Raw genomic sequence first — 24,030 nt, 5'->3', positions numbered from 1 at the left:
ACCAAGGGGGAGGGGGGTGGTTAAGGGAAAGAGATCTGTACACGTTCTTGGAGAGCTGCTGCCTGTGATGTCCTCCCACCAGAGATGCCCCCTTCTTTGGTGTGGTCATCCCGCTTCCCAGGGTGCTCTCTGCTCCAGGCTCTCTGCATCGATCTGTTCAGACTGATGGATGTTTCTCCAGTGCTGCTGAGACCAGTCTCTTCTTATTACTGCCTCATTTCAGCCAGCCACACTGACTGGGTTCTATAGCAAGGCAATCTATACCGTAGCCAACGAGCACGGCTTCAAAGCCTTTGCTGTTGTAAATAATGTGGCCTCCAACATACGTGAATTTAAGGAGTCTCCCTAGCGAGGGAGTAGTGATGGCTGAATTATTAGTGTCCTTCACATGTTAAACCTGGTATGGCTTGAAAGCTACCTCTGTGATGCGGAGTTAAATAATGTAGACTATTTTGTGTCCTCAGTTATAGAATAGTGATGACTCCATGTTAGTGTTCTTCTCATGATAAACTTCATTAGACAGTCTTGCTAGAGCACAACATTGCCTGCACTCTCATACACCAGCAGATAAAAATTGACCCCCAGGCATATGCTGTACATGACTAAAATTAATGGTTATTTGTACAAGGCTTTGGTATTGATTTTTGTTTTAAATACATTTTGCCGGCCATCTGAGTTATTGGCTTAGTGTTCATGTTGGTTACTATTTGAGATGAGGCTGCAAGCAGCGATTAAGACTGTCAAAGGCAAGTAGCTGATAGGTTGAAGAATGAACACTGATATTTAGCTGCTTATACATGACCATTATGTCTTAGAAGTTCGATTAGCTTAGTGGACTGGACTAAGATATAGATATATGCTTAGATCTGTTGCACTAAATAAAGAAAAATGTTTTGCGTGAAATGTTTCAGTTTCTCTTGTTCTCCAGCAGTTCTATGTGCAGATATCTGTCGACGTCTCTGAGAAGTATGTTTCCCAGTCGAGAGTCAGTTTGACGGTGTAATCAGCACTCTTCAACAGTTAAAGTGAAAGTTGTAGTCTGTCTGGAATAGGTTTGTATTGTGGTTAGTTTTAGACTGAGGTGTGACCGCTAGCTTGTACTGAATTACTGAAATAAGAGCCCTCAGGTTCTAATCAGAGCAGAATAGTTTTAATTCACTGCTCCCAAATCTCTTATCTCTCCTCTTTCTCCTGCTCTCTCTTCCTCCCCAGGTGACTAACCATCAAGAGTCGGTGTCTCAGTCCATGAGCCTCCAGCAGCCGCCACAGCCCCAGTACAGTATGCCAGAGAGGGACAAGCAACTCCTCTTCTCCGACTTTGAAGATCTCAGTGCCTCCTTCCGCAGCCTTTACAAGTCTGTCTTTGAGCAGTCCTTCAGCCAACAGGGTGAGTGCTCGTCAAGAAGGGTTACACATCAGGTACTGTAGTGGACAAGTTTGTGCACAGGAGGCCAGGATTATTCTATGGCCTTTTGTTTTGCACTAAACAGTTGGTCGAAGGAGAGTGGAATTGGCACTAATTAGGTTAAGTGGGTTGGATGAGTAGGGATTCGATAGACAGTAGCTCTAGTGCAAATCCATATGGCTGTTTACACGGTCTACGGTGTGCTAAAGCCACATGCTAAATCCTCTGGCCTCATTCCCAATGCGAATGCACAAAAGAGTCAGAGTTCATAGCAGAATAATGCAGTTTTGTAAAACGTGTAAATGCAGCTTTGTTATTACTCTGCCTGTAGTCTCGTATCTTTACGGGGTTTTATACATTTATTCTTTTTCAGAGCGATTACAAGATTGCAGCATCAAACCTCTGTCTGTTGGCGCATTTTCCATAACAATGATATTCATAATGGTATAGGCCTATTGCACAGGGTCGGATCAAGTGTGGCACTCCAAAAGCCTGGCAGCCCTTTAGAACGTAATGCTTTTTGTTTGTAATCTGATTGACTGATGAACAAAAAGCACTTGACAAGCGGGTTATGGGCAAACGCCGACAAAGCTTTTTCTTGTATAACCTACTTTGACAAATCAAATGCATTTCATGCTAATGTTTTCAAAAGTGTTCCTCTCCCTTAATCTATCATCTAGGTTTCATTAGTTTAAAGTTGTTACCTTTTTTTTTATATATATATATGCATAAAAGTGAAATCTCTTAGTCAGACACAAGCCCTTGCAATTAAAAAGTGTAAATATGCGAGTGAGAGGATTTCACACCCTGGTGCTGTAGACAGTGAGCTAATTCACCGGCTTTGATAATAGGTAATGAGCTCGCATTATTATTCTGGGGCTGCGCGCTAATTGCTTTCTGTATTTCCCTGGTTGGACAATGGGCTTTCTGTACCGATAAGAGATGTACCTTTGTCACCCCTGCAGTGAGTGTTCTGGGGGCGATTGCGGCAGGGCTGGAGTCGGCTCTAAAAGCACTCCAGTGAAATAGGTTTTACCGTGCCAAAGCCGTGATGGACAGGGCCTCTTAAGAACCGCTCCCCTACACTCAGGTTATTGCTGTTTGGTTGTGCAGATGTTCGCGCTCCAGTCGTGCTTGGTTTTCAAAATAGTGCGGCAACACAATGAAAAGTGTCAAAAGAATTGCAGGGTTCGGAAGAAGAAATGCCCGGGCTCTCTGTGGTTTTCAGAAGCTCTGCTGCTGCTCACTCATTCCTTTTAGCTGCCCGTTCAAAATGGCAGCTGTGTCAAGTGTAGTGCTCCTTGAACAAGGGAATCCCAGATCCACTGATTGCATGATGTCGTCGTTAACTTGAATGGGTGCTTTTACAACTGAAGCCTACAAGCCCCCTTGGTGTTAATGACTTATCTGCAATATTTAAGTGGTTCGTTGTAGTTTGCTGCATTGTATGTTTATATCAAATAATGACTTTGTCGAAGCACAGAGTAATAAGGATGACTGTGTGTGTATATGGACTTCCAGGTTTGATGGGCATGCCAACGGAGTCGTCCCAGCAGACCCATACCGCCTGCTCCTATCAGCACTCCCCCAGTGGCACAATCAGCACCCAGAACAGCCTGACAAACAACCACTCCAGCAGCGGTGGCCAGGTGCCCCTGTCCCACCCTCCCCAGCTCCCTGGCCAGAACACCCACCCGGGCCACGGCTCGCCCCACACACAGCACCTCTCCCAGCACGGCCAGCATGGCCCACACAACCAACATGGCCAACACAGCCAACACACCCAGCACCCACAGCACCCTCCACACTCTCAGCATGGGCAGCACGCACAGCACCCGCAGCAGCACACGCCGCACCCCTCCCAACACGCACAGCACACCCCGCACCCCTCCCAACATGCCCAGCAGCACGGCCAGCACCCCTCCCAGCAGCAGCACCAGAGCCTGGCTCACCAGCCCCATCCTGCCCAGCAACAGATGGCCTGCAACACAGGTAAGACCTGCCTCTTTCCTCTGCACCACACACACACACACACACACACACACACACACACACACACACACACACACACACACACACATACACACACACACACACACACACACACACACACACATACACACACACACACACACACACACACACACACACACACACACATACACACACACACATACACACACACACATACACACACACACATACACACACACACATACACACACACACATACACACACACACATACACACACACATACACACACACACACACATTCAGATGCATTCAGATGCATTCAGAGATAACCCAGTGAGACACAGCTGGACCTGGCTACCTCCGTATGTATTCTGCATAAAGTACAGAGACCTGCTTTTGGTCAACAGACAGTAAATTATTATCTGATTTATGCGGTTTGCTGTAATGAGAACAAAGCAAATGCTGCATCCAGACAGCAGACAGTACCTCTGGAGCCCTGCAACCTTTTCAGAGGGAACCGACTCCACCCCGTGGCCAAAGTAGAGTACTGTTTCAAAAAAAAAAAAAAATTTAAATGCTGATTCCTCTCCAGCCTCTAAAAACCAATCTGTGCTCCCCTCTGTGTTTGCAGGCCTGCCCTCTGACTGGTACCCCAATCTGGACGCACTGAAAGAGAGCTGCCGTATTGCCAGCAGTTATAACTGGGCTGATGTCGACCTCTCACCTTTTCAAGGTGCGGCCATGAAGGATTGTGAATGCAGTTCCATTGCATTGGCATATCCAATTTAAGCCTCAATAAGCTAACTAATTATACACTTGTCTTTATTTTTAATATTCTTATTGTCAACCTGTGTTTTGTTTTTTACCAACATTTCAAAAGCTGTTTATTGTGATTACAAGAGTCATTTTATCCAAATTATTTCATGCCGTAATGCCTGTGATGAGCACCAACAGGCAAGTTTATTGGCGCTCTTTTGTTGGTGTGCTGAAGTGTTGCCAATCAAGGGTTTCATTTGAAGGAGCTCTTCAATTAAAGAACGCAGCCTTCAAGTTTAATTACCAAATGCAGTGTAGCTCAGCAGGTCACAGAGTTGATGCAATTACAAATGTTATTTTATTTGTTACATGCACCGAATACAAGTGTAGATTTTATTGTCAAATGCTTACTTACGAGTGCTTTCCCAACAATGCAGTAAAAAATAAATAACATTTACAAATGGATAAAGAAAATAGTAACACAATAAAATCACAATAACGAGGCTATATACAAGGAGTACCAGTCCCAAGTGAGGTAGTTGGGGTGATTTGAGGTAATATCTACATGTAGGTTTGGTTAGGTGATTGATTGAAGTATGAAGTGACAGTGATGTACTGGGCCGTACGCACTACCCTCTAGCGTCTTGCGGTTGGATGCCGAGCAGTTGCCATACAAACTGGATGCAGCCAGTCAAGATGCTCTAAATGGTGCAGCCGGATACATTTGAGGATCTGAGGGCCCGTGCCAAATCTTTTCAGACTCCCGAGGGGTAAGAGGCGTTGTCGTACCCTCTTCACGACTATGTTGGTGTGTTTGGACCATGATGGGTCCTTAGTGACGTGGACACCAAGGAACTTGAAGCTCTCGACCGTCTCCAATACAGCCCTGTCAATGTGAATGGGGGCGTGCTTGGCCCTCCGTTTCCTGTAGTCCCCAATCAGCTCTTTTGTCTTGCTGAAGTTGAGGAAGAGGTTGTTGTCCTGGCACTACACTGCCAGGTGTCCGACCTCCTTCAAGTAGGCTGTCTTGTCGTCGGTAGTCAGGCCTACCACCGTTATGTCTGCAAACTTAAAGATTGTGTTGGTGTCGTGTGCAGCCATGCAGTCGTGGGTGAACAGGGAGTACAGGACGGGGCTTAGCACGCACCCCCGAGGGGCCCCCATGTTGAGGATCAGTGTGTCGGATGTGTTTTGGCCTACCCTCACCACCTGGGGGGCGGCCCGTCAGAAGTCCAATATCCAAATGCAGAGGGAGGTTGTTTAATCCCAGGGTCCTTAACTTAGTGATGAGCTTGGAGGACACTATGGTGTTGAACGCTGAGCTGTAGTCAATGAACAGAATTCTCACGTAGGAGTTCCCTTTGTCCAGGTGGGAAAGGGCAGTGTGGAATGCAATAGAGATTGCATCATCTGTGGATCTGTTGGGGTGGTATGCGAATTGGAGTGGGTCTAGGGTGTCTGGGATGATGGTGTTTGTGAGCCATGACCAGCCTTTCAAAGTTTTTTTTCTTTCTCATGGCTACAAATGTGAGTGCTACGGGGCCATAGATGGGTTACATTGGCATTCTTGGGCACGGGGACTATAGTTTGCAAGAGGAGCGTCAGACTACGGATGTTGCCTGTAATCCATGGCATCTGATTGGGATACAGTGCCTTCGGAAAGTATTCAGACCCCGTATTCAGACTTAGAAGAAAAAAAAACTACCATTTACATAAGCAATTAGACCCTTTACTCAGTACTTTGTTGAAGCACATCAAATCTAATTTTATTGTCACTTACACCTGGTTAGCAGATGTTAATGTGAGTGAAGCGAAATGCTTGTACCTCTGGCAGAGATTACAGCAACAAGTCGTCTTGGGGATGACGCAACAAGCTTGGCACACCTGTATTTTGGAAGTTTCTCCCATTCTTCTCTGCAGGTCCTCTCAAGCTCTGTCAGGAAGGGATTGGGAGCATTGCTGCACAACTATTTTCAGGTCTCTCCAGAGATGTTCGATCGAGTTCAAGTCCAGGCTCTGGCTGGGCCACTCAAGGACATTCAGTGACTTGTCCCGAAGCCACTCCTGCGTTGTCTTGGCTGTGTGCTTAGGGTCATTGTCCTGTTGGAAGGTGATTCTTTGCCCCAGCTCTGGAGCAGGTTTTCATCAAGGATCTCTGTACTTTGCTTCGTTCATCTTTGCCTCGATCTTGACTAGTCCCTGCAGCTGAAAAACATCCCCACAGCATGATGTTGCCACCACCATGCGTCACCGTAGGGATGGTGCCAGGTTTCTTCCAGACGTAACGCTTAGGTTTCAGGCCAAATAGTTCAATCTTGGTTTCATCAGACCAGAGAATCTTGTATCTCATGGTCTGAGAGTCTTTAGGTGCCTTTTGGCAAACTCCAAGCAGGCTATCATGTGGCTTTTACTGAAAAGTGGCTTCCATCTGGCCACTCTACCATAAAGGCCTGTTTGGTGGAGTGCTGCAGAGATGGTTGTCATTCTGGAAGGTTCTCACATCTCCACAGATGAACTCTGGAGCTCTGTCAGTGACCATTGGGTTCTTGGTCACCTCCCTGACCAAGGCCCTACTCCCCCGATTGGCCAGGCGGCCAGCTCTAGGAAGAGTCTTGGTGGTTCCAAACTTCTTCCATTTAAGACTGATGGAGGCCACTGTGTTCTTGGGGACCATCAATGCTGCAGAAATGTGTTGGTTCTCTTCCTCGACACAATCCTGTCTCGGAGCTCTACGGACAATTCCTTCGACCTCATGGTTTGGTTCATGCTCTGACATGCACTTTCAACTGTGGGACCTTATATAGACAGGTGTGTGCCTTTCCAAATCATGCCGAATCAATTGAATTTACTACTGGTGGACTCTAATCAAGTTGTAGAAAAATCTCAAGGATGATAATGAAGCGGGTGGCTGTGGTGAACTCCTCAATGCCATCCAATGAATCCCAGAACATATTCCAATCTGTGCTAGCTGAGTATACAATCTACAATTGCAAAATAGGTTTTAATTAGATTTCACTGCTAAAATGTATTTGTGTATAACATAAATACATTTATTTTTTTACATAAACTCTTGACCTTTTTTATGCGGTGTGATTTTTAGAACTCCACTTGTGACTGGCAGCTAGTACTACTGATACGGTTTGACGGGTGTGCTGCAGAGGTGGCTGTGTATTGCTGTTTTCCTTGGCTCATGTTGCATTTGGGTCTGACCCCGTGCAGGACTGAAGGAGAGCATGAGACAAGCAGAGCTGAACAACTGGTCCCTGGAGCCCACCCAGATCGCTGACCTCTGCTCGTCTATCAACCAGTTCTTCACCCGCACTGGTGTCATTCAGCCACAGGGGACAGTGCAGCCGCCGCCCGTACCCGTATGCCATGGCTCCATGCACCCCAACAAGCCCAGCCAGCACATCACCACAGGTCAGTGACCCTCCTCTACATCCTAGCTCACACTATGATTGCATTTAGCATTTCAGACCACTCCCATTATCAGGACATTGACGACATGTTCCTCTTATGTGAACTTACATTGCAATAATGCTGGGGATGAGGAGGATTGTTTAAGCTAGCGCATACATTATTTTGGGATTGTGGTATTTCAGTGAAGTTGGTCTTTCTCTCCACAGGAAATCTCTACATGGACTCCAGACAGAGCATGTCTATGATGGGGCCCCCAGGGTACCCCCACATGACAGGTACAGTACAGCTGTAGCCCCCATTCAACTAATCACTAACCTAGGTGTCAGCCAAGGGCATGGTCTCTACAATGCACTAGGTATCCATCAAACCTGTCCTTCCACATTAAACAAGCACTAGAACAACACCTTGACAAGTCCTTTCCCCATTTGACTACTTTTATTTCAAAACAATTATTTAACCTTTTATTTAACTAGGCAAGTCCGTTAAGAACAACTTCTTAATTACGATGACGGCCTACCCTGGCCAAACCCTACCCGGATGACGCTGGGCCAGTGGGACTCCCAATCACTGACGGTTGTGGTACAGCCTGGAATCGAACCAGGGTGTCTGTAGTGAGGCCTCTAGCACTGAGATGCAGTGCCTCAGACTGCTTCGCTACTCGGAAGCCCAAAACGACTCCTTTAACCAATGATGCTTCTACAGTGTATATGTACTATGCCCTCATTCCCCTTCTCTCCCTCTCTTAGGACACCATGCGCAGATGAACCAGCAGCACATGATCCCTCCCAGAAACTTCCAGATGCACCGCATGCCAGCAGATGACATCCAGGATGACTTTGACTGGGACTCCATTGTCTAACGTTAGATGTTCTGCCCCTAACGAGGAGCGTCCAGGAGGTGCAGAGGAGATGAGTGTATGAGGAAGAAGCCAGGCTGAGCTGTACGCTCACAGTAAAAGGAGACGAACTGTTGTTGTTGGGATACAGAACCATAGAACAGGTGTCACTTTCGGAGGAGAGAGCAAGAGAGAGACTTCAGAGTCCTGACATTTTTGCAAACAAAAACAAAACGTACAAAAAAAAAAGTGTTACTTTGAAGACAATCATATTTAGTAAAACATGTTTAAGTGGTGGCTTATGTGCTTGTCTTGACGAGGCAAGTAGCACACGTTCATGTCAAAACACATGCTCCAGCCTTCATCCCTCGGCCAGCCCTCTCCGGCCAGCCCTCTCCGCCCCCCTCTCCCAGCCAGCAGCCGTCCAAAGTCTCCCCAGGTCCGTCCGTAACTGTTGTGTGATTTGAGCGACCTTTTTTCGGCTTGTTATCCTTCTCGTGTTGACTTTAGGCCTCAGCTGCTTCGTGGATGAGTTTCTCTCTTCATTTTTGTTGTTGTTCTTTTATGGAAAACGCAGGCAGCCTTTTTGAGTAACGTGATGGTGCTTGTTGGTCACCTTTTGGGTGGACGATGGATCCCCAATGGTGGGTTTATTGGTAGTGAGGTTAGGTTTACAGTAGCTGAGGTTACGTTATGACCAGGGTGTTTTGCATTGAACTCTGCTTGATATAAAGATCACAGATGCTTCATCATAGAGTAATCCATCCAGTTGTCCTTTAACCAACTCATCTGGTCCACTTAAAAAAAAAAAAAAAAAGAAGCTAATTGTGGAAATTCAGCAACATTACCGGCAGTATTTGTGGTTTTGTGTCTATTCTGTCAACAATGTATCGTACCTTTTAATCTCCAATACTCCAAGACTGAAAAAGATGCATGAGTGGGTGACTGTAAGAAATCCAAACCTCCTTTTCACCTTATTTTCTTTGTTTGACATGTTGAGTAATACTTAAGACTGCAAGTACAGTCTCATTCTCAATCACTACATCCTTTCACTAGTAATAGTTAATACACAATGAATTTGAGTACATGTGTACGCCTATTGTCTGTAGGTGTCTCTTCGCCTATTCAATTCAGTGCACATGCTGCACAAAGAACTGTAGGATATCTCCCTATTCTCTTCTGATGCAGGAAATGTACAGGCTAACTTCATTTTTCAGTCGTAAGGTCTACTACAAGCCACGCAGTAGGAATGTTCTTCATTCAGATGCTATACATCTGAATCAGTATCAATCTCCCCCAATATCTTCCTTGCTGTGACCCAGTCAGACTTGCACTGCAAGGCAGAGAATATGCTGTAATACAATCATGAACAATAAAATAAAAAAACAATGGGAATGTGGTGTGTGTGTGTGTGTGAGTGTGTGTGATTTTAATGTAATTTTAGGGCTATGATTGTTTGCTGCAATCATCTGCATATGCTATCAATGAGCACAAATCAGATGCACAAAAAAAGAGAAATGAACGGTTAGAGGCAGATATGCATTTTTTTTAGGCAGAGTTTCTTATGCAGAGAAATTAGCACTTTTTCTGGTCAACAGCCAAGTAGAGAGAGAGAAAATGGGTGGGAGACTAGTGGTGCTGGAAACACTCCTGTTCACCTGTCATGTCCCTTAGTGGCTACTGAATCGGACTTGTCCTGAACCCTAAACATGGTTGCTTTGCGCTACCTATATGGGAGCTTGGGCTGAGTCTAGCACCGTTCAGCTTACCTTTTCACTTTGTTTCTTTCACTACGGATCCCCAAGATTAACTAAACATTCACTGTTGCCCCCCCCCCCTCTTAGATAAACTAAAGCTTGGGTTGGATTTTGTTTCTCTCCATTGCTGAAAATGTTGTTGTTTTTGTGTGTGTGTGATCTAACGACAATCGCGACAAGGTTTGTAGTATCACATTAACACAGCTGAGCCCAGACACCATTGTCTGTTGTAACAGTATACATGTGTAGATACTGTGTGGCTGTCCTTTTGAAACAAGATGCAGAAGACATAAGTGGGGAAGCTTGGATGGAACTAGAGCTTTTCACAAAAACATATACTGCCAGGCGTGTCTGCAAGGCTGTACAGATCTTTTGCCAGCCAGTTCACTCTGTAAATGGTTCATACTACCCATCGTTTTGATATTTTAGGCTAATTGTTTTTATTTGTTGCTTTTTCCTCCGTCTTTATCCATCATGTCTTACTACTTCTACCTGTAGCTGGTTTTGGGTTAGATTCCCAAATGTTCCTTGTATTTTAAACAACCGTTGTGTGTGGCTCATGTTCTTGCCTGTGGATACCCATTGAGTGTTTAGGCTTTGTTTATTGGCCCAAGTCAGTCAGTCATTTAAAGGGATACTGAGAGATTCGGACAATTGTTTTTCTACTTACCCCCAGAGTCCGATGAACTCGTGGGATACCCTTTTATGTCTCTACGTGCAGTATAAAGGAAGTTAAGAGGTAGTTCGCAAGCCTCTGTTAGCACATTGACTGGAAGTCTGCAGGTACGCCAGCGTATGGGTAAGTAGAAAAATGGCTTAATTGCCAGAATCTCACAGTATCCCTTTAAAACAGTCAGAATGCTCATTCAGTTACAATGCCAAGGTTACTTCAGATTCTCAACCATTGAGTCCTTCATTAGTGAACAATTAATACTTTATGAAGAAGTAGTGATCGTGAATTTACCATTTGACTGCTAGATAAGGTCAGCTTGGGTCATGTAGACTCTATTGAGACTGACCCAAGGAATGGGTGTTTCGGGGGAGATGGTTAGAATGTGGATCTAAATGTGATAGGGAAGTCTTGGCAGCCCATGTTTGGCAGGGCATGTTTGGTATGTTGCATTTCATCACTGGTAATGATGAGGGCACTAATGGAAAAACACTAGAGGACCGTCAAAGGGTATGTAGTTGTTAACCCACCCCCCACAGCGCAAAGAGGAGATGGGAAAGGCGGGGAAGAGCTCATGGATGTGATGCACATGAACGAGTAGGGGAAAGACAATGACTGGATCAGGTTTATGCATCACCCTCTTTACCGAGTCTGTGTGTCTGTCCGTGTGAGCGAGTGCATTTTGTTTGAAAAGACAACTCAATTTTTAAAATACCACTGGAGATGTACCTGCCAGAGAGATTACTATGATATCAACAAAAGAAAATAAGCCTTGTTACATGGGAGAACTGCCAACAAGTACTGCTGATTGAGGCCTATTTTATTCAGTGCTGGTGTGTTGTGCTTCTTGTAAATAAATGTATTTTCAATCATCCCTTTTTCCTCTTGGGGGTGGGGCATCAAGGCAGGGGTGGGACTTACTCATGAGAGGAGGGAAAAGAATAGAGTATTTTGTTATTGTCCAATCAGAGGGTGACAGACACAGTATGTATATATCTATATTGTATATATGTGATGAAAATGCGTTGGCTTTTTGTGTGACACTACCTTTTACCTGTACTATGGTTCTACATTCAGTGTTTCAATGTTGATGATGTTTGTTTTTCTGTTTTTGATTCTGTCTTTGTCATTTCTTGTATTTTGTTTTCTTTTTGTCCTTTTTTTGGTTATTGCACGGTTTATTACTTTTGCTGTCCAATGAGGTGACACAGCTACTCTTTGTATTGGTTTAGTGCTGTAAAATAACTCCAGTGTTATTAGAATTGTCTATCCCACCCCCATCCCCAATATGCATGAATGGCACTTAAAGAATTAAAATATGTTAACTTCACTGTGGAATGGTGTGGTGTTTGTCATATTTTGTATGTATTTGAATGAGTTATATGAAGCAAACTTGTGCTACCGTGAATTATCCTCTGAATTATTTACTATTTTGAACAGAAGTAGCTGCTATCAGTCACAGAAAGACCGCAAAACGAATTTGTTTCAACTAATAGTTGTGCGTAGTGGAATTGCACTTTCTATGTGCACTGTGTAAAAAGACAGCAATTGTGTTGAAACAGCGAACTTAAAGGTTAGGGTTGAATATAACCCGTAGTAGTGCAGCTCCTCTGGTCACATCTCTCAAGCATGATACCTAAAATTGTTTTTTGGTAAGTATTTTTTTCACCTGCAACATTCCACTTTGATCTGTGGACTCAATGTTTAAAAGTTTCCGATTTCAGAAGGTTAGTATTACAATAGTACAGTAGTCTTCCATACTCATTGTCCTTTCCCAAGTGAACAATTCACACAATCTTTCATATTTCCAGTAACCTGTCTAGTGTTTTTTTATTATTATTAAATTTTTTACGCTTAGGAAGTTCACAGAGCAGGCAATTGTTACATCTATTTTCTATGGTGCATTTCCATTTCACTATATTTGATAAAAACAATGACGTAACACCTAATAAAACCGTTTTCCCAAAAACCTAGTGTCGAATATAACTTAAGTGTTTGAAATGTTTCCATTACTTATTTCAGAAAATTGCGCAGTAATAAACTGGCAACAGCCTGCATGCCATCCCACCTACTGTATCTGTTAAATATCTCCGGTAGCCTGCGAATGCCAACATGGATAGAATGCAATTTACTATTTGCCATGTTCTAATAATTATCATGTGCCAACGTATCGCCACAGTCCTCCTCCTGTAGATCTGAAATAATTGAATGGTGAATCTTGCCGACCAATCAGGAAAGCAAGGCTAAGCAATTCAGGCATTCTTGAATGTCAGGACAATCCTTGTCCTGCAAATATGTTTTTTTATAGTGGAAAATAATGTATGCAGTAGACATTTAGAATTAAATGTGGAGTGGAGCTTTATAGTTACGTGATGACATCACATGCACCGCGTACCTTCAAAATTATTAGAAAATAATTTGTAATGAAAAAAGAAAAATCCACCTTTGTTGAACGGATGAAAATGTTATCGATCTTTAGAAGGAAAAAAGTATGAAAATGTATGAACTCACTACTGCAAATCACTCTGTACATTTAAGTCATTTAGCACACGCTCTTATCCAACGTTGAACATTTCTCCTGTATCTGCCATTTCCATTAGGCCTACACATTTCGCAATGATTGCTTTTGGCGAAAAAACCTGGGTCGATGGAAATCGGCCTAGTGACAGGTACCATATGTTCTTTTACACATTAACACGTTCCTGGACTAGAATAGTCTCCCAGGACGGTTACTAGCTAAATTTTAATCCAATTGGCGACAGATTTTAATGCGAATATTCTCAAATCCGCATAAAAACAATATGCGCATTTTCGTCCCAGAGATGTTTCCATCAAATTGACTTGTTGCAGATTAAAGGCTGCGTGATGGTGTGGTGCACATAAAGAATAGACCTACCTCCCGTGGTTAAATTCCCATGTACCGAATAAAAATAGAAGTTAAATGGGTTTCCAACTCATTTTCAACTCTACTGATGGTTTTCTCACCCCCCAAAAATGCGTTACATAGCGAGTGTGCCCACTCTGGTATTGGCACGTGCGCTCTAGCCAATAACGATGCGCTCTTATAGCCTAAATTATTATGGACAATATAGCAAGATTATTTTCATTTGTCAAGTGACAACGCATCGATGATCACTAGAATAAGACTCTCGATATTTATTGGAAAGGAGCATCAAGCTCATCATCTTGCACTTTCACTACACTGTGAAGTTAATCATTGATTTAATCTGTAGCCTAATAAACATCATGCTTTTCTGACGAGTCGTGGAGGGAGTACGTGTCATGGCTTCACTCTTAAATTTACTTCGATATGATGGTTATTATATCAATATTTGCACATTTCTCGCATAATTCATTTTAGCTACACAAAAAGACCCCACCTTGTCTACCATATTTTGTTTTGTTGACATTTGGAAAGTTTACCGAAAAAAATTCTGTTTCTATCAGGCCTGTCATTACATTTTTTTCATCCGATATGTACTTTACTTGCATAAAAAGAATGGAAACCTCCTTAAATATCAGAAATCAAAGGTTTATCAAGACATGCATGTCCTTTCCCCCGCCCAGCTCCCCGAAGACCCTCCCCTAGCCCCTACACATGACGACCAGGTGTATGTCCAGGTCATGCTCCCAATGACACCAGGAGGCTTTCACACTTCCTCATGACACACTTGCCTTCATGCTCATTTCGGGAATTCTGCTCCATCTCTTTGGACCAAACTGGTAGAAGTACATTAGAAGTGAATAACTAACTGAAGAGCCTCCGCATAGCCGCAGGAAGTAGGGGTGCTGAGGATGCTGCAGCACCCCCTGAAAAATCAGAATTAAAACAATATACACTACCAGTCAAAAGTTTGGACACACCTACTCATTCAAGTGTTTTTCTTTATTTTACTATTTTCTACATTGTAGAATAATAGAGAAGACATCAAAACTGTGAAATAAGACATATGGAATCATGTAGGATCGGAAAGAAACTGTTAAACAAATCAAAAGATATTTTTTATTTGAGATTCTTCAAAGTAGCCATCCTTTGCCTTGATGACAGCTTTGCACACTCTTGGAAAATTCTCTCAACCAGCTTCACCTAGAATGCTATTCCAACAGTTTTGAAGGAGTTCCCACATATGCTGAGCACTTGTTGGCTGCTTTTCCTTCACTCTGCGGTCCAACTCATCCCAAACCATCTCAATTGGGTTGAGGTCGGGTGATTGTGGAAGCCAGGTCATCTGATGCAGCACTCCATCTCTCTCCTTCTTGTTCAAATAGACCTTACACAGCCTGGAGGTGTGTTGGGTCATTGTCCTGTTGAAAACAAATGATAGTCCCACTAAGTGCAAACCAGATGGGATGGCATATCGCTGCAGAATGCTGTGGTTGCCATGCTGGTTAAGTTAGCCTTGAGTTCTAAATAAATCACTGACAAGCATCACCAGCAAAGCACCATCACACCACCTCAGTGGCGGTTCTAGCGAACCCACCCTTCAGCCCCCCCCCCCCGCCAAAAAAAGCACCTTTCTGCACTAACTAATTTTTATTCAGACATTTGGAACACAAATAAATAATCATAACATTTTAAACTATAAAAATATATACAAAAATAAGACTCATAAATAACAAAAGAAGTAACAAAGACAAATAGAAACAGATTTGTGTTGATTTGGCACTCGAGCATCAATACATTACCCATACCCAAACACTGTCAACCAAGAGTCAAGACCAAACCAATTCACCTTGGTGGTGTGCAGACTGGTTTTATATTATTCTTAACGATTTCGCACAAACCAGAAAAAAATGCAACAATATGTCTGTGAAACTATATATTCACAATATTATGAATGATTTGTGATTTATTTGGTAGCATTTTGTAGTGTGACTGATTTTACTAATTGCATTAGTACTGGACAAAAGGCTACCTAAGTATGGTTCTCAATCAGAGACAACGATAGACAGCTGCCTCTGATTGAGAACCACACCCGGCCAAACACATAGAAATAGAAAATCATAGAACATAGAACATAGACTGCCCACCCATTGCATTAGTACTGGACAAAGTTAGATGTGCGCTATTTGATAGATTTCCCCGCTCCCCCTACTTCGGGGTTCCAGTGGGGAGACCTGAGGTCAACCTACCCCCACCCCCCTCCCCATCTCGTACTTCTGAGTGGGAGGCCTGCCTAGCCCACAAACTAGAATCAGGGCGCCCACTTTATTAACTAAGGTTAATTGACCCACAGTCCCACACGGTGAGATGATATCATTGATGTGACATGCAATGGAGCGATAGAAAACCTATCGCGCAAATGTCACCATTCCGTTTTTTTTTTGTGCGGGCAGCCAGTGCCGCCCCGGCAAGATGCTACCCATGTCACCTATACCTCATTCCGCCACTGCATGGGAACCACACATGCGGAGATCATCCGTTCACCTACTCTGCGTCTCACAAAGACATAGCAGTTGGAACCAAAAATCTCAAATTTGGACTCATCAGAACAAAGGACAGATTTCCACCAGTCTAATGTTCATTGCTCATGTTTCTTGGCCCAAGCAAGTCTCTTCTTATTATTGGTGTCCTTTAGTAGTGGTTTCTTTGCAGCAATTCGACCATGAAGGCCTGATTCAATCAGTCTCCTCTGAACAGTTGATGTTGAGATGTGTCTGTTACTTTAACTCTGTGAAGCATTTATTTGGGCAGCAATTTCTTAGGTGCAGTTAACTCCAATTAACTTATCCTCTGCAGCAGAGGTAGCTCTGTGTCTTCCTTTTCCTGTGGCGGTCCTCGTGAGAGCCAGTTTCATCATAGCGCTTGATGGTTTTTGCGATTGCACTTGTAGAAACTTTCAAGGTTTGTCTTTGTCTTAAAGTAATGATGGACTGTCGTTTCTCTTTGCTTATTTGAGCTGTTCTTGACATAATATTGACTTGGCCTTTTACCAAACAGTGCATTCTTCTATATCCCACCCCTATCTTGTCACAACACAACTGATTGGCTCAAATGCATTAACCTCTACGGGATGGGTGTCCCTGTATTTTTCCAGTCTCCCTGGAAAATAATTAATTTTATTTTAATTAACATAATTATGAATGATGAGAGGGTGTATCATACATTCATTCATTTAATTCATTCAATTATGCACTATATCGGTATTTTGTTTTATTTTCGCACCAGGAGAGTTCAACCAATGACTTAATTTGTTGATTGAGCCTGCTGTCTGACCTAAAAATGAATGGAGTCATGTTTTATAGCAATTATTGTGGCCTTTGTGTTTCGCCGATTGCACGATCACGCTGGCAGCGAGTAGATATGTGTGTCCTTATTCAATAGAGCCATTGGTCTCAACGATGTTCCTATCTGCCAGGACATTGCAGGATATCTAGGTTGACTCATTTGCAATATAACCTCTCTTTTTGCACGAGGCAGTGTTGTTCAGTACAGTGCAATTTTGTGATAGATTTGACCATAACTGGGCTTGCTAGTACCACCACAAGCCAAGTTTAGCTAGCTGTGTTTGCTATTCCCAAAATGTACTGTAGTTGTCACGCCCTGACCGTAGAGAGCGTTTTATGTCTCTATTTTGGTTTGGTCAGGGTGTAATTTGGGTGGGCAGTCTATGTTCTATGATTTTCTATTTCTATGTGTTTGGCCGGGTGTGGTTCTCAATCAGAAGCAGCTGTCTATCGTTGTCTCTGATTGAGAACCATACTTAGGTAGCCTTTTCCCACCTGTGTTTTGTGGGTAATTATTTTCCGTGTGTGTTTGTGTGCACCTCGGTTGAGTCACGTTCCTTGCTGTTTTACTTGTTTGTTTTTTGGTTGTTTCACTTTTATTAAAAGATGTGGAACTACATGCACGCTGCGCCTTGGGCGATTTATGACAGGGAGTTTGAGGATAGCGAGTGTGACAGAATTACCCACCACAAGAAGACCAAGCAGCGTGCGCCAACCTGGAAGAAGAGTTGGACCGGGGAGGAGAGAATGGTAGAGGACAAGACCTGGTCACTGAAGCCCGAGAGGCAGCTCCCCCCCAAAAATGGGGGGGGGGCACACGGGGAATGTGGCAGAGTCAGGTTGGAGACCTGAGCCAACTCCCCGTGCTTACCGTGGCGAGCATGGGACTGGTCAGGCCCCGTGCTCACGGTGTTGAGGCGGAGCATTCACAGGCCGGTGTGCTCGGTGCCAGCGTCCCGCATTTGCCGGGTGGAAGCTGGCATCCAGCCAGAACGGGTGGGGCCAGCTCTGCGCTCGAGATCGCCAGTGCTCCTCCACGGCCCAGTGTATCCGGTGCCTCGGCCAAGGAAGAGGCCTCCTGGATGTCTCGAGTGCCTGCTTCCAGAGCCAGGTCTCCTGTGTGTCTCCCCAGCCCGGTGAGTCGAGAGTCTCCCTCCTGTCCGGAGCTGCCAGAGTCTCCGTCCTGCCCGCAGCTGCCAGAGTCGCCGTCCTGCCCGCAGCTGCCAGAGTCTCCCTCCTGCCCGGAGCTGCCAGAGTCTCCCTCCTGCCCGGAGCTGCCAGAGTCGCCCTCCAGCCCGGGCCCCCGCTACAAGGGTAGCTTAGTGATGAGCTTTGAGGGCACTATGGTGTTGAACGCTGAGCTGTAGTCAATGAATAGCATTCTCACATAGGTGTTCCTTTTGTCCAGGTGGGAAAGGGCAGTGTAGAGTGCAATGGACATTGCATCATCTGTGGATCTGTTGGGGCGGTATGCAAATTGAGTGGGTCTGGGGTTTCTGGGATAATGGTGTTGATGTGAGCCATGACCAGCCTTTCAAAGCACTTCATGGCTACAGACGTGAGTGCTACGGGTCGGTAGTCATTTAAACAGGTTACCTTAGTGTTCTTGGGCACAGAGACTATGGTGGTCTGCTTGAAATATGTTGGTATTACAGACTCAGTCAGGGACAGGTTGAAAATATCAGTGAAGACACTTGCCAGTTGGTCAGCGCATGCTCGTAGTACACGTCCTGGTAATCCATCTGGTCCTGCAGCTTTGTGAAAGTTGACATGTTTAAAGGTCTTACTCACATTGGCTACGGAGAGCGTGATCACACAGTTGTCCGGAACAGCTGATGCTCTCATGTATCCTTCAATATTGCTTGCCTCGAAGCGAGTATAGAAGTAATTTAGCTCATCTGGTAGGCGTCGGATGTGCGTCGGATGTGGTAAGGGTTAGAGTCCCACCCACTGCTTCGACCTCTTCATGTGATTTGTATGTACTGCAAGTCTCCTGGAAAGACATGAAGAATGATTATGAAGATGTGTAATCATACAATAAACCATGTTCATCTGTAAAAAAAAAAAAAAAAAAAAAAAAAAAATAGGGTTTAGTTACACTGAGTCAATAATGGGGCATTTAAATGGGATTTTAGCAAAGATGTGAAAAGTTTGAGGGTTCTTAACTTGTAGACAGTCTAGTCGTGTATTGTTGTGTATGAGCACCTACAGTTGTGCCGTTGAGTTGACAAGCACCGGCAAACAATAGAGTGAATAGGCTAGAGTATACCAGGGGCTGCCAACTTTTGAAGAGAGCTTGGTGTGATATTTTCTGGCACTTCCCTACCATTTCTGCTTAGCATGTGCACAATACTAAAATGTCCTAAATTTGATTTGATTCCTTAAGCATATCCCATGCTTATTTGTACGACGTATTCAAAACTGTCCATGAATGGCTGCCAAAATACATAGCATCATATAATTCATTTTCAAAGACACAAGTTGGCATATCAAATTTCAAATATGTGATTACACTGGCAAAATTGTGAAGAAGTGTAATAATACATTTGCAATGAATATGATGGGAGACAGAGCTGGTTTCAAGCGCAGAGCGCAGCAGGTGTTTAATTGTAAAGGACCACAGGAGGAGGCAGGTAGCTGGGTCCAGGGGCAGGCAGAAGGTCATAAACAGGGGCTCCAAAAAGGTAACAGTACAGGCAGGGCAAAGGCTAATAACGTAGTCCGGGAGATCAGGCAAGAGGCTGATGACAGGAAATCTGATAGGCAAAAGTACAGGCAGGGAATAGGCAAAAAATCTACATTAGTGAGGATGGCCAAAAACTACAATACACAGGAGGACTAATACGGGAAAAACCAGCGCTCCAAATAGAAATGTGTATCAAAACAAACAGTACCTCACAATGATGGGGTGCAAATAACTGAACTAAATAGTATGTGATAATGACATACAGGTGTGTGAACAGGTGATCAGAATTCAGGTGATTGGGATCTGGAGAGTGAGCTGCGTTCAGGGGCTCTATGTGTTTGAGAGTGTAAGCTGGAAGCAGACGTTACAAAAATAAGTGTGGGGAATAACAGTGGTGTTATACAGCTATAGCACATGGTTGAGAATGAGAATTGTTCCACTGATCAGACTACATAAAGGAAATAGATAATAAAATATCCTGAAGACAAGATGTCAAGAATCTGACCCTACATGTCCCTAACCAAATAATTTTTTGATTTATTGTTCCCCATCTAGAATCAAACTTTTGGGTTCCCAATCTGTTCGACAAAATTATTTTCATAGTTAGAAAATCAGGTCACCCTACCAAACTTCCCTGCTAAAACATTTTGTACTGTAGGTCTCTCCCCAGCCTGGCAAGAGTGGCCAAAAGGGTGTTTAGCATCCCCAGTGGCTCTGCAAGCACGGAGAACGCTGCTGGCCTGCTCTCCAGGCACCCTTGCATCAGCCTGAAGCCACAGACTAGCCAAACTCTTGTTTCTAAAAATTACTTCAAAGGCACTGTAGACTGAGCCTAATAAGGCATTTTTCATTTAATTTGTATTTGATTCTAAGTAAGTCACAGCCAATATGAGCAATTTAGAGAATATAATGATTTAAACAACAAAATTATGTTTAAATGCTGAGCTCTTTATGTCCCTGCCAGCCTAAAGTGTTGCACTCACAAATGCTTCACAATGTATTTCTTTGTAGGCTATAGCCTTGAAATAATAATATAGCCTAAATAATTAATTTCAATTCCTTCTTAAGCTCCCTGTCTGGCTCCTGACCTATTTAGAGTGTTTATATGCTGTTTAATATGACATGTAGCCTATTTGAAATTATGAGCGCCACTTACATTTACCTTTTAATGTTTATTAAAATACTTTTCATTCAAATCATGTGGTTTGGTTTCAATAACTCAAAACCAAATGTTAGGTCCAGGTAGTCACAAAAATATATGGGTGTTGGTTAAACTGTGATTTTTTTGTTTTGTTTTTAGCTGAGTGGTTGGAAAGGAAGTGGAGCGCTGTCTTTGAGCTGGATAACTAACTGCTCAATACTCCCATACTCTGGTCTAGACACACAAAAGTCGCTTTGTGGTCTGATTGTGTTCAGATCTGGCTGACCAGGGCTGCATCATATGCAGATTTCTCCTCAGTCTGGACACAATCAGGCTACCGAAGCGCATACAGTGGGCGTTATCATCAGCACTCTGTTATGTGTAAAAAAAAAAAAACGCTTGTTCTCATCTCAACAAGTAGCATCTCAAAAATCACCTTGTCATTTCCAATAAAAAACATATAAACAAAATAGACTGTCCAATAGATCATGACTGCTATACTAGACAAGGTCATACGCAACCATCAGGAAGCGTTGGTGATGTGGCACATTGTAGAGTTCACCTCAGATGTCCAGTTGGATATGTTCCCATGGACAGGAGGGACAGGCCAGTGGCTGCAGTGGTGGTGCCAGGGGTGGGCCTGCCTTTCCACTGACAAGGCATGGAGCACAGTCACGTACTAGCCCTTCGATATCATGATCGATGCCAGGCCACCACACCAGGTCCCAGCAGCGCGGCTTCAGCTTCACAATGCCAAGGTGGCCCTCATGAGCTATAGCCAACACTCGTCTTCTGAGGCTGCTTGGTATGACGGTGCAGTTCCTAGGAGCCAGACGTGTCATCCCAGCATGATAGCTCATTTTCAAACCTGGCATATGGTTGGAGTTCCGACTGGAGCTGTGCTGGCCAGCCATTAGCTACGTATTCCCGCAAGGTGGTGAAGATGGGGTCGTTGGCTGATTCTCGGAGAGGTGAGTGTAGGAGCTGGATGAGGTCCTCCTCGGAGTCAACCTGGGCACAGGTGGGGTCTGGGGGAACTGACGTGAACGGAGGTCGGCCACCACATTGTCCCTGACCGGCGTAAACTACAGCTTAAAGCTATACTGCTGGAGGTGGTCTGACCAGCGTTACATGCAGAGGAGGTTGTGACCCGACCCGGAGGTAGACATCAAGGCTGTGAGGGCCTGGTGGTCGGTGCGCAGGGTGAAAGAACGTCCGTAGAGGTAAATATGCCACCGCTTGCAGGCCTAGATGCATGCTAGCGCCTCCCTCTCTCCAACCTCTTCAGGAGCACACTTGTTTCTTTGCAAAATGTACATCCAAAAGTTCAACAGCTGCATCTTATGTGTGTGCTTCCCCGGGCGTTTGGAAGATCTGCAGGCCCTCGGTGCTGAGACAGTGGAGAAGAATGGCCCTTTGAATCAAGAACTGCTCCAGTGGAGGTAGGGATATTGTAGAAATACTTTCAGCCATCCTCGTTTGCCAAATGTTCTGTTTCTCAACAAACATTTGTTCTCAGTTGAAGCTGAGGCTTTATCTCAACGAGTAGCATCTCAAAATACAACGGAAATAGAGCCACCAAATCACCTAGTCATTTCCGATAAACAAAATAGAATGTCCAATCGATGATACGAATCATGGATGTTATACTAGACAATCAGTGATGAACACAACACACTCCTCCCACAAGTGTACAGAAAATGTGTGTTTTGGCACCTAGAGGCACCATAGCAGCACCCACCCGCAGCACGCGCTCCAGCAGGTATATTTCACTGGTCACCCCCAAAGCCAATTCCTCCTTCGGCCGCCTTTCCTTACAGTTCTCTGTTGTCAATGACTGGAACGAACTGCAAAAATCACTGAAGCTAGAGACTCATATCTCCCTCACTAGCTTTAAGCACCAGCTGTCAGAGCAGCTCACAGATCACAGCACTTGTACATAGCCAATCTGTAAATAGCCCATCCAACTACCTCATCACCATATTGTTATTTATTTTGCTCCTTTACACCCCAGTACCGCTACTTGCACACTCATCTTCTGCACATCTATCACCCCAGTGTTTAATTAGCCATACTGTAATAATTTCGCCACTATGGCCTATTTATTGCCTCATCCCTCTTATCCTACCTCATTTGCACACACTGTATATAGACTTTCTCTATTGTATTATTGACTGTATGTTTGTTTATTCCATGTGTAACTCTGTGTTGTTGTTTGTGTCACACTGCTTTGCTTTGTCTTTGCCAGGTCGCAGTTGTAAATGAGAACTTGTTCTCAACTAGCCTACCTGGTCAAATAAAGGTGAAATAAAAAAAAATACAATAAAAAATGTTAACAGTGCCTAAAACTAGTTGATTCATCACTACGGTCTAACAAGGCAGGAAAGACAACGGGGGGGGGGGGGGGGGGGGGGGGGGGGGGGGGGGGAATGATTTACAGATTCCCTGCAATCACAAAACACTATCGGTGATACCAATGAGATAAGACTCAAGAATTGTCAGAAAAGCGAAGAAACCTTTTTGCCCGTCAAGACCTGAACCCAGACAGCTGTCAATACATGGTCTGCTACAATAATTTCATCACTGGTAAGTCAAGTCTGATCGATTTTAGTTTAGTTTAGCTGTTATGCTAACCAATGGCGGTTCTAGACCATTTCAACTGGGGGGGGGGGGGGGGGCAAGCTGGGGCCAGTTGTACTGTTAGAGGGGCCAGTTACATTAGACGTTATTGTTGTCATCGTTTTCTTCACTGCATTGCAGGCATTAGCAGGCAAAAGACCATGTTCATGATCATCATCGTTGCCACTGTCTAATAATGGATGTAAAAAAAAGAACGATAGCAAAAATTTGTTAAAATGATTTCATACTCCACATTTAGGGGGGCCACAAGGGGGTCTAAAATTGTTGTCACAGGGGAACTGCCCCCCCCCCCCCCCCCCCCCCCCCGCCCCCACCGCCACTGATGCTAACCAGGTGTTAACAACAACACTAAAGTAAGTTAGCAAAAATTAGCTAGCTAGATGACTTGTAGTCAAGCTATTAGCATGTGTCGCGTGAGTTTGAAGTTTTCAGGAAGCACATTTTTACCATAAAAATGCACCTTTATAACAAAGGATTGAATGCCTCTATCATCGCAGACTAATTTAAACCTACTAT

General features: G+C 44.1%; 2 protein-coding genes across 2 annotated transcripts in view; both read left to right on the top strand.

Annotated features, from left to right (window-relative positions):
* The window catches only part of LOC129814974 (forkhead box protein J3-like), an 82,005-nt gene extending 69,856 nt beyond the window's left edge, over nt 1–12,149 (top strand). Inside the window, exons 7-12 of the mRNA XM_055868166.1 lie at nt 1,213–1,387; nt 2,927–3,397; nt 4,013–4,114; nt 7,357–7,557; nt 7,764–7,832; nt 8,304–12,149. Of these exons, the coding sequence (XP_055724141.1) occupies nt 1,213–1,387; nt 2,927–3,397; nt 4,013–4,114; nt 7,357–7,557; nt 7,764–7,832; nt 8,304–8,416 (1,131 nt within the window). The 3' untranslated portion in view covers nt 8,417–12,149. The remainder of the gene's footprint in view (nt 1–1,212; nt 1,388–2,926; nt 3,398–4,012; nt 4,115–7,356; nt 7,558–7,763; nt 7,833–8,303) is intronic.
* A 9,420-nt stretch (nt 12,150–21,569) lies between these two features.
* Nucleotides 21,570–24,030, top strand: part of LOC129815858 (PR domain zinc finger protein 2-like) — a 29,626-nt gene continuing 27,165 nt past the window's right edge. Inside the window, exon 1 of the mRNA XM_055870018.1 lies at nt 21,570–21,679. Coding sequence (XP_055725993.1) covers nt 21,570–21,679 — 110 coding nt within the window. The remainder of the gene's footprint in view (nt 21,680–24,030) is intronic.

The sequence above is a fragment of the Salvelinus fontinalis genome, chromosome 18 (genome assembly GCF_029448725.1).
Source record: "Salvelinus fontinalis isolate EN_2023a chromosome 18, ASM2944872v1, whole genome shotgun sequence".
NCBI classification, from domain to species: domain Eukaryota; kingdom Metazoa; phylum Chordata; class Actinopteri; order Salmoniformes; family Salmonidae; genus Salvelinus; species Salvelinus fontinalis.
This window is presented reverse-complemented; position numbering and strand designations above follow the sequence as displayed.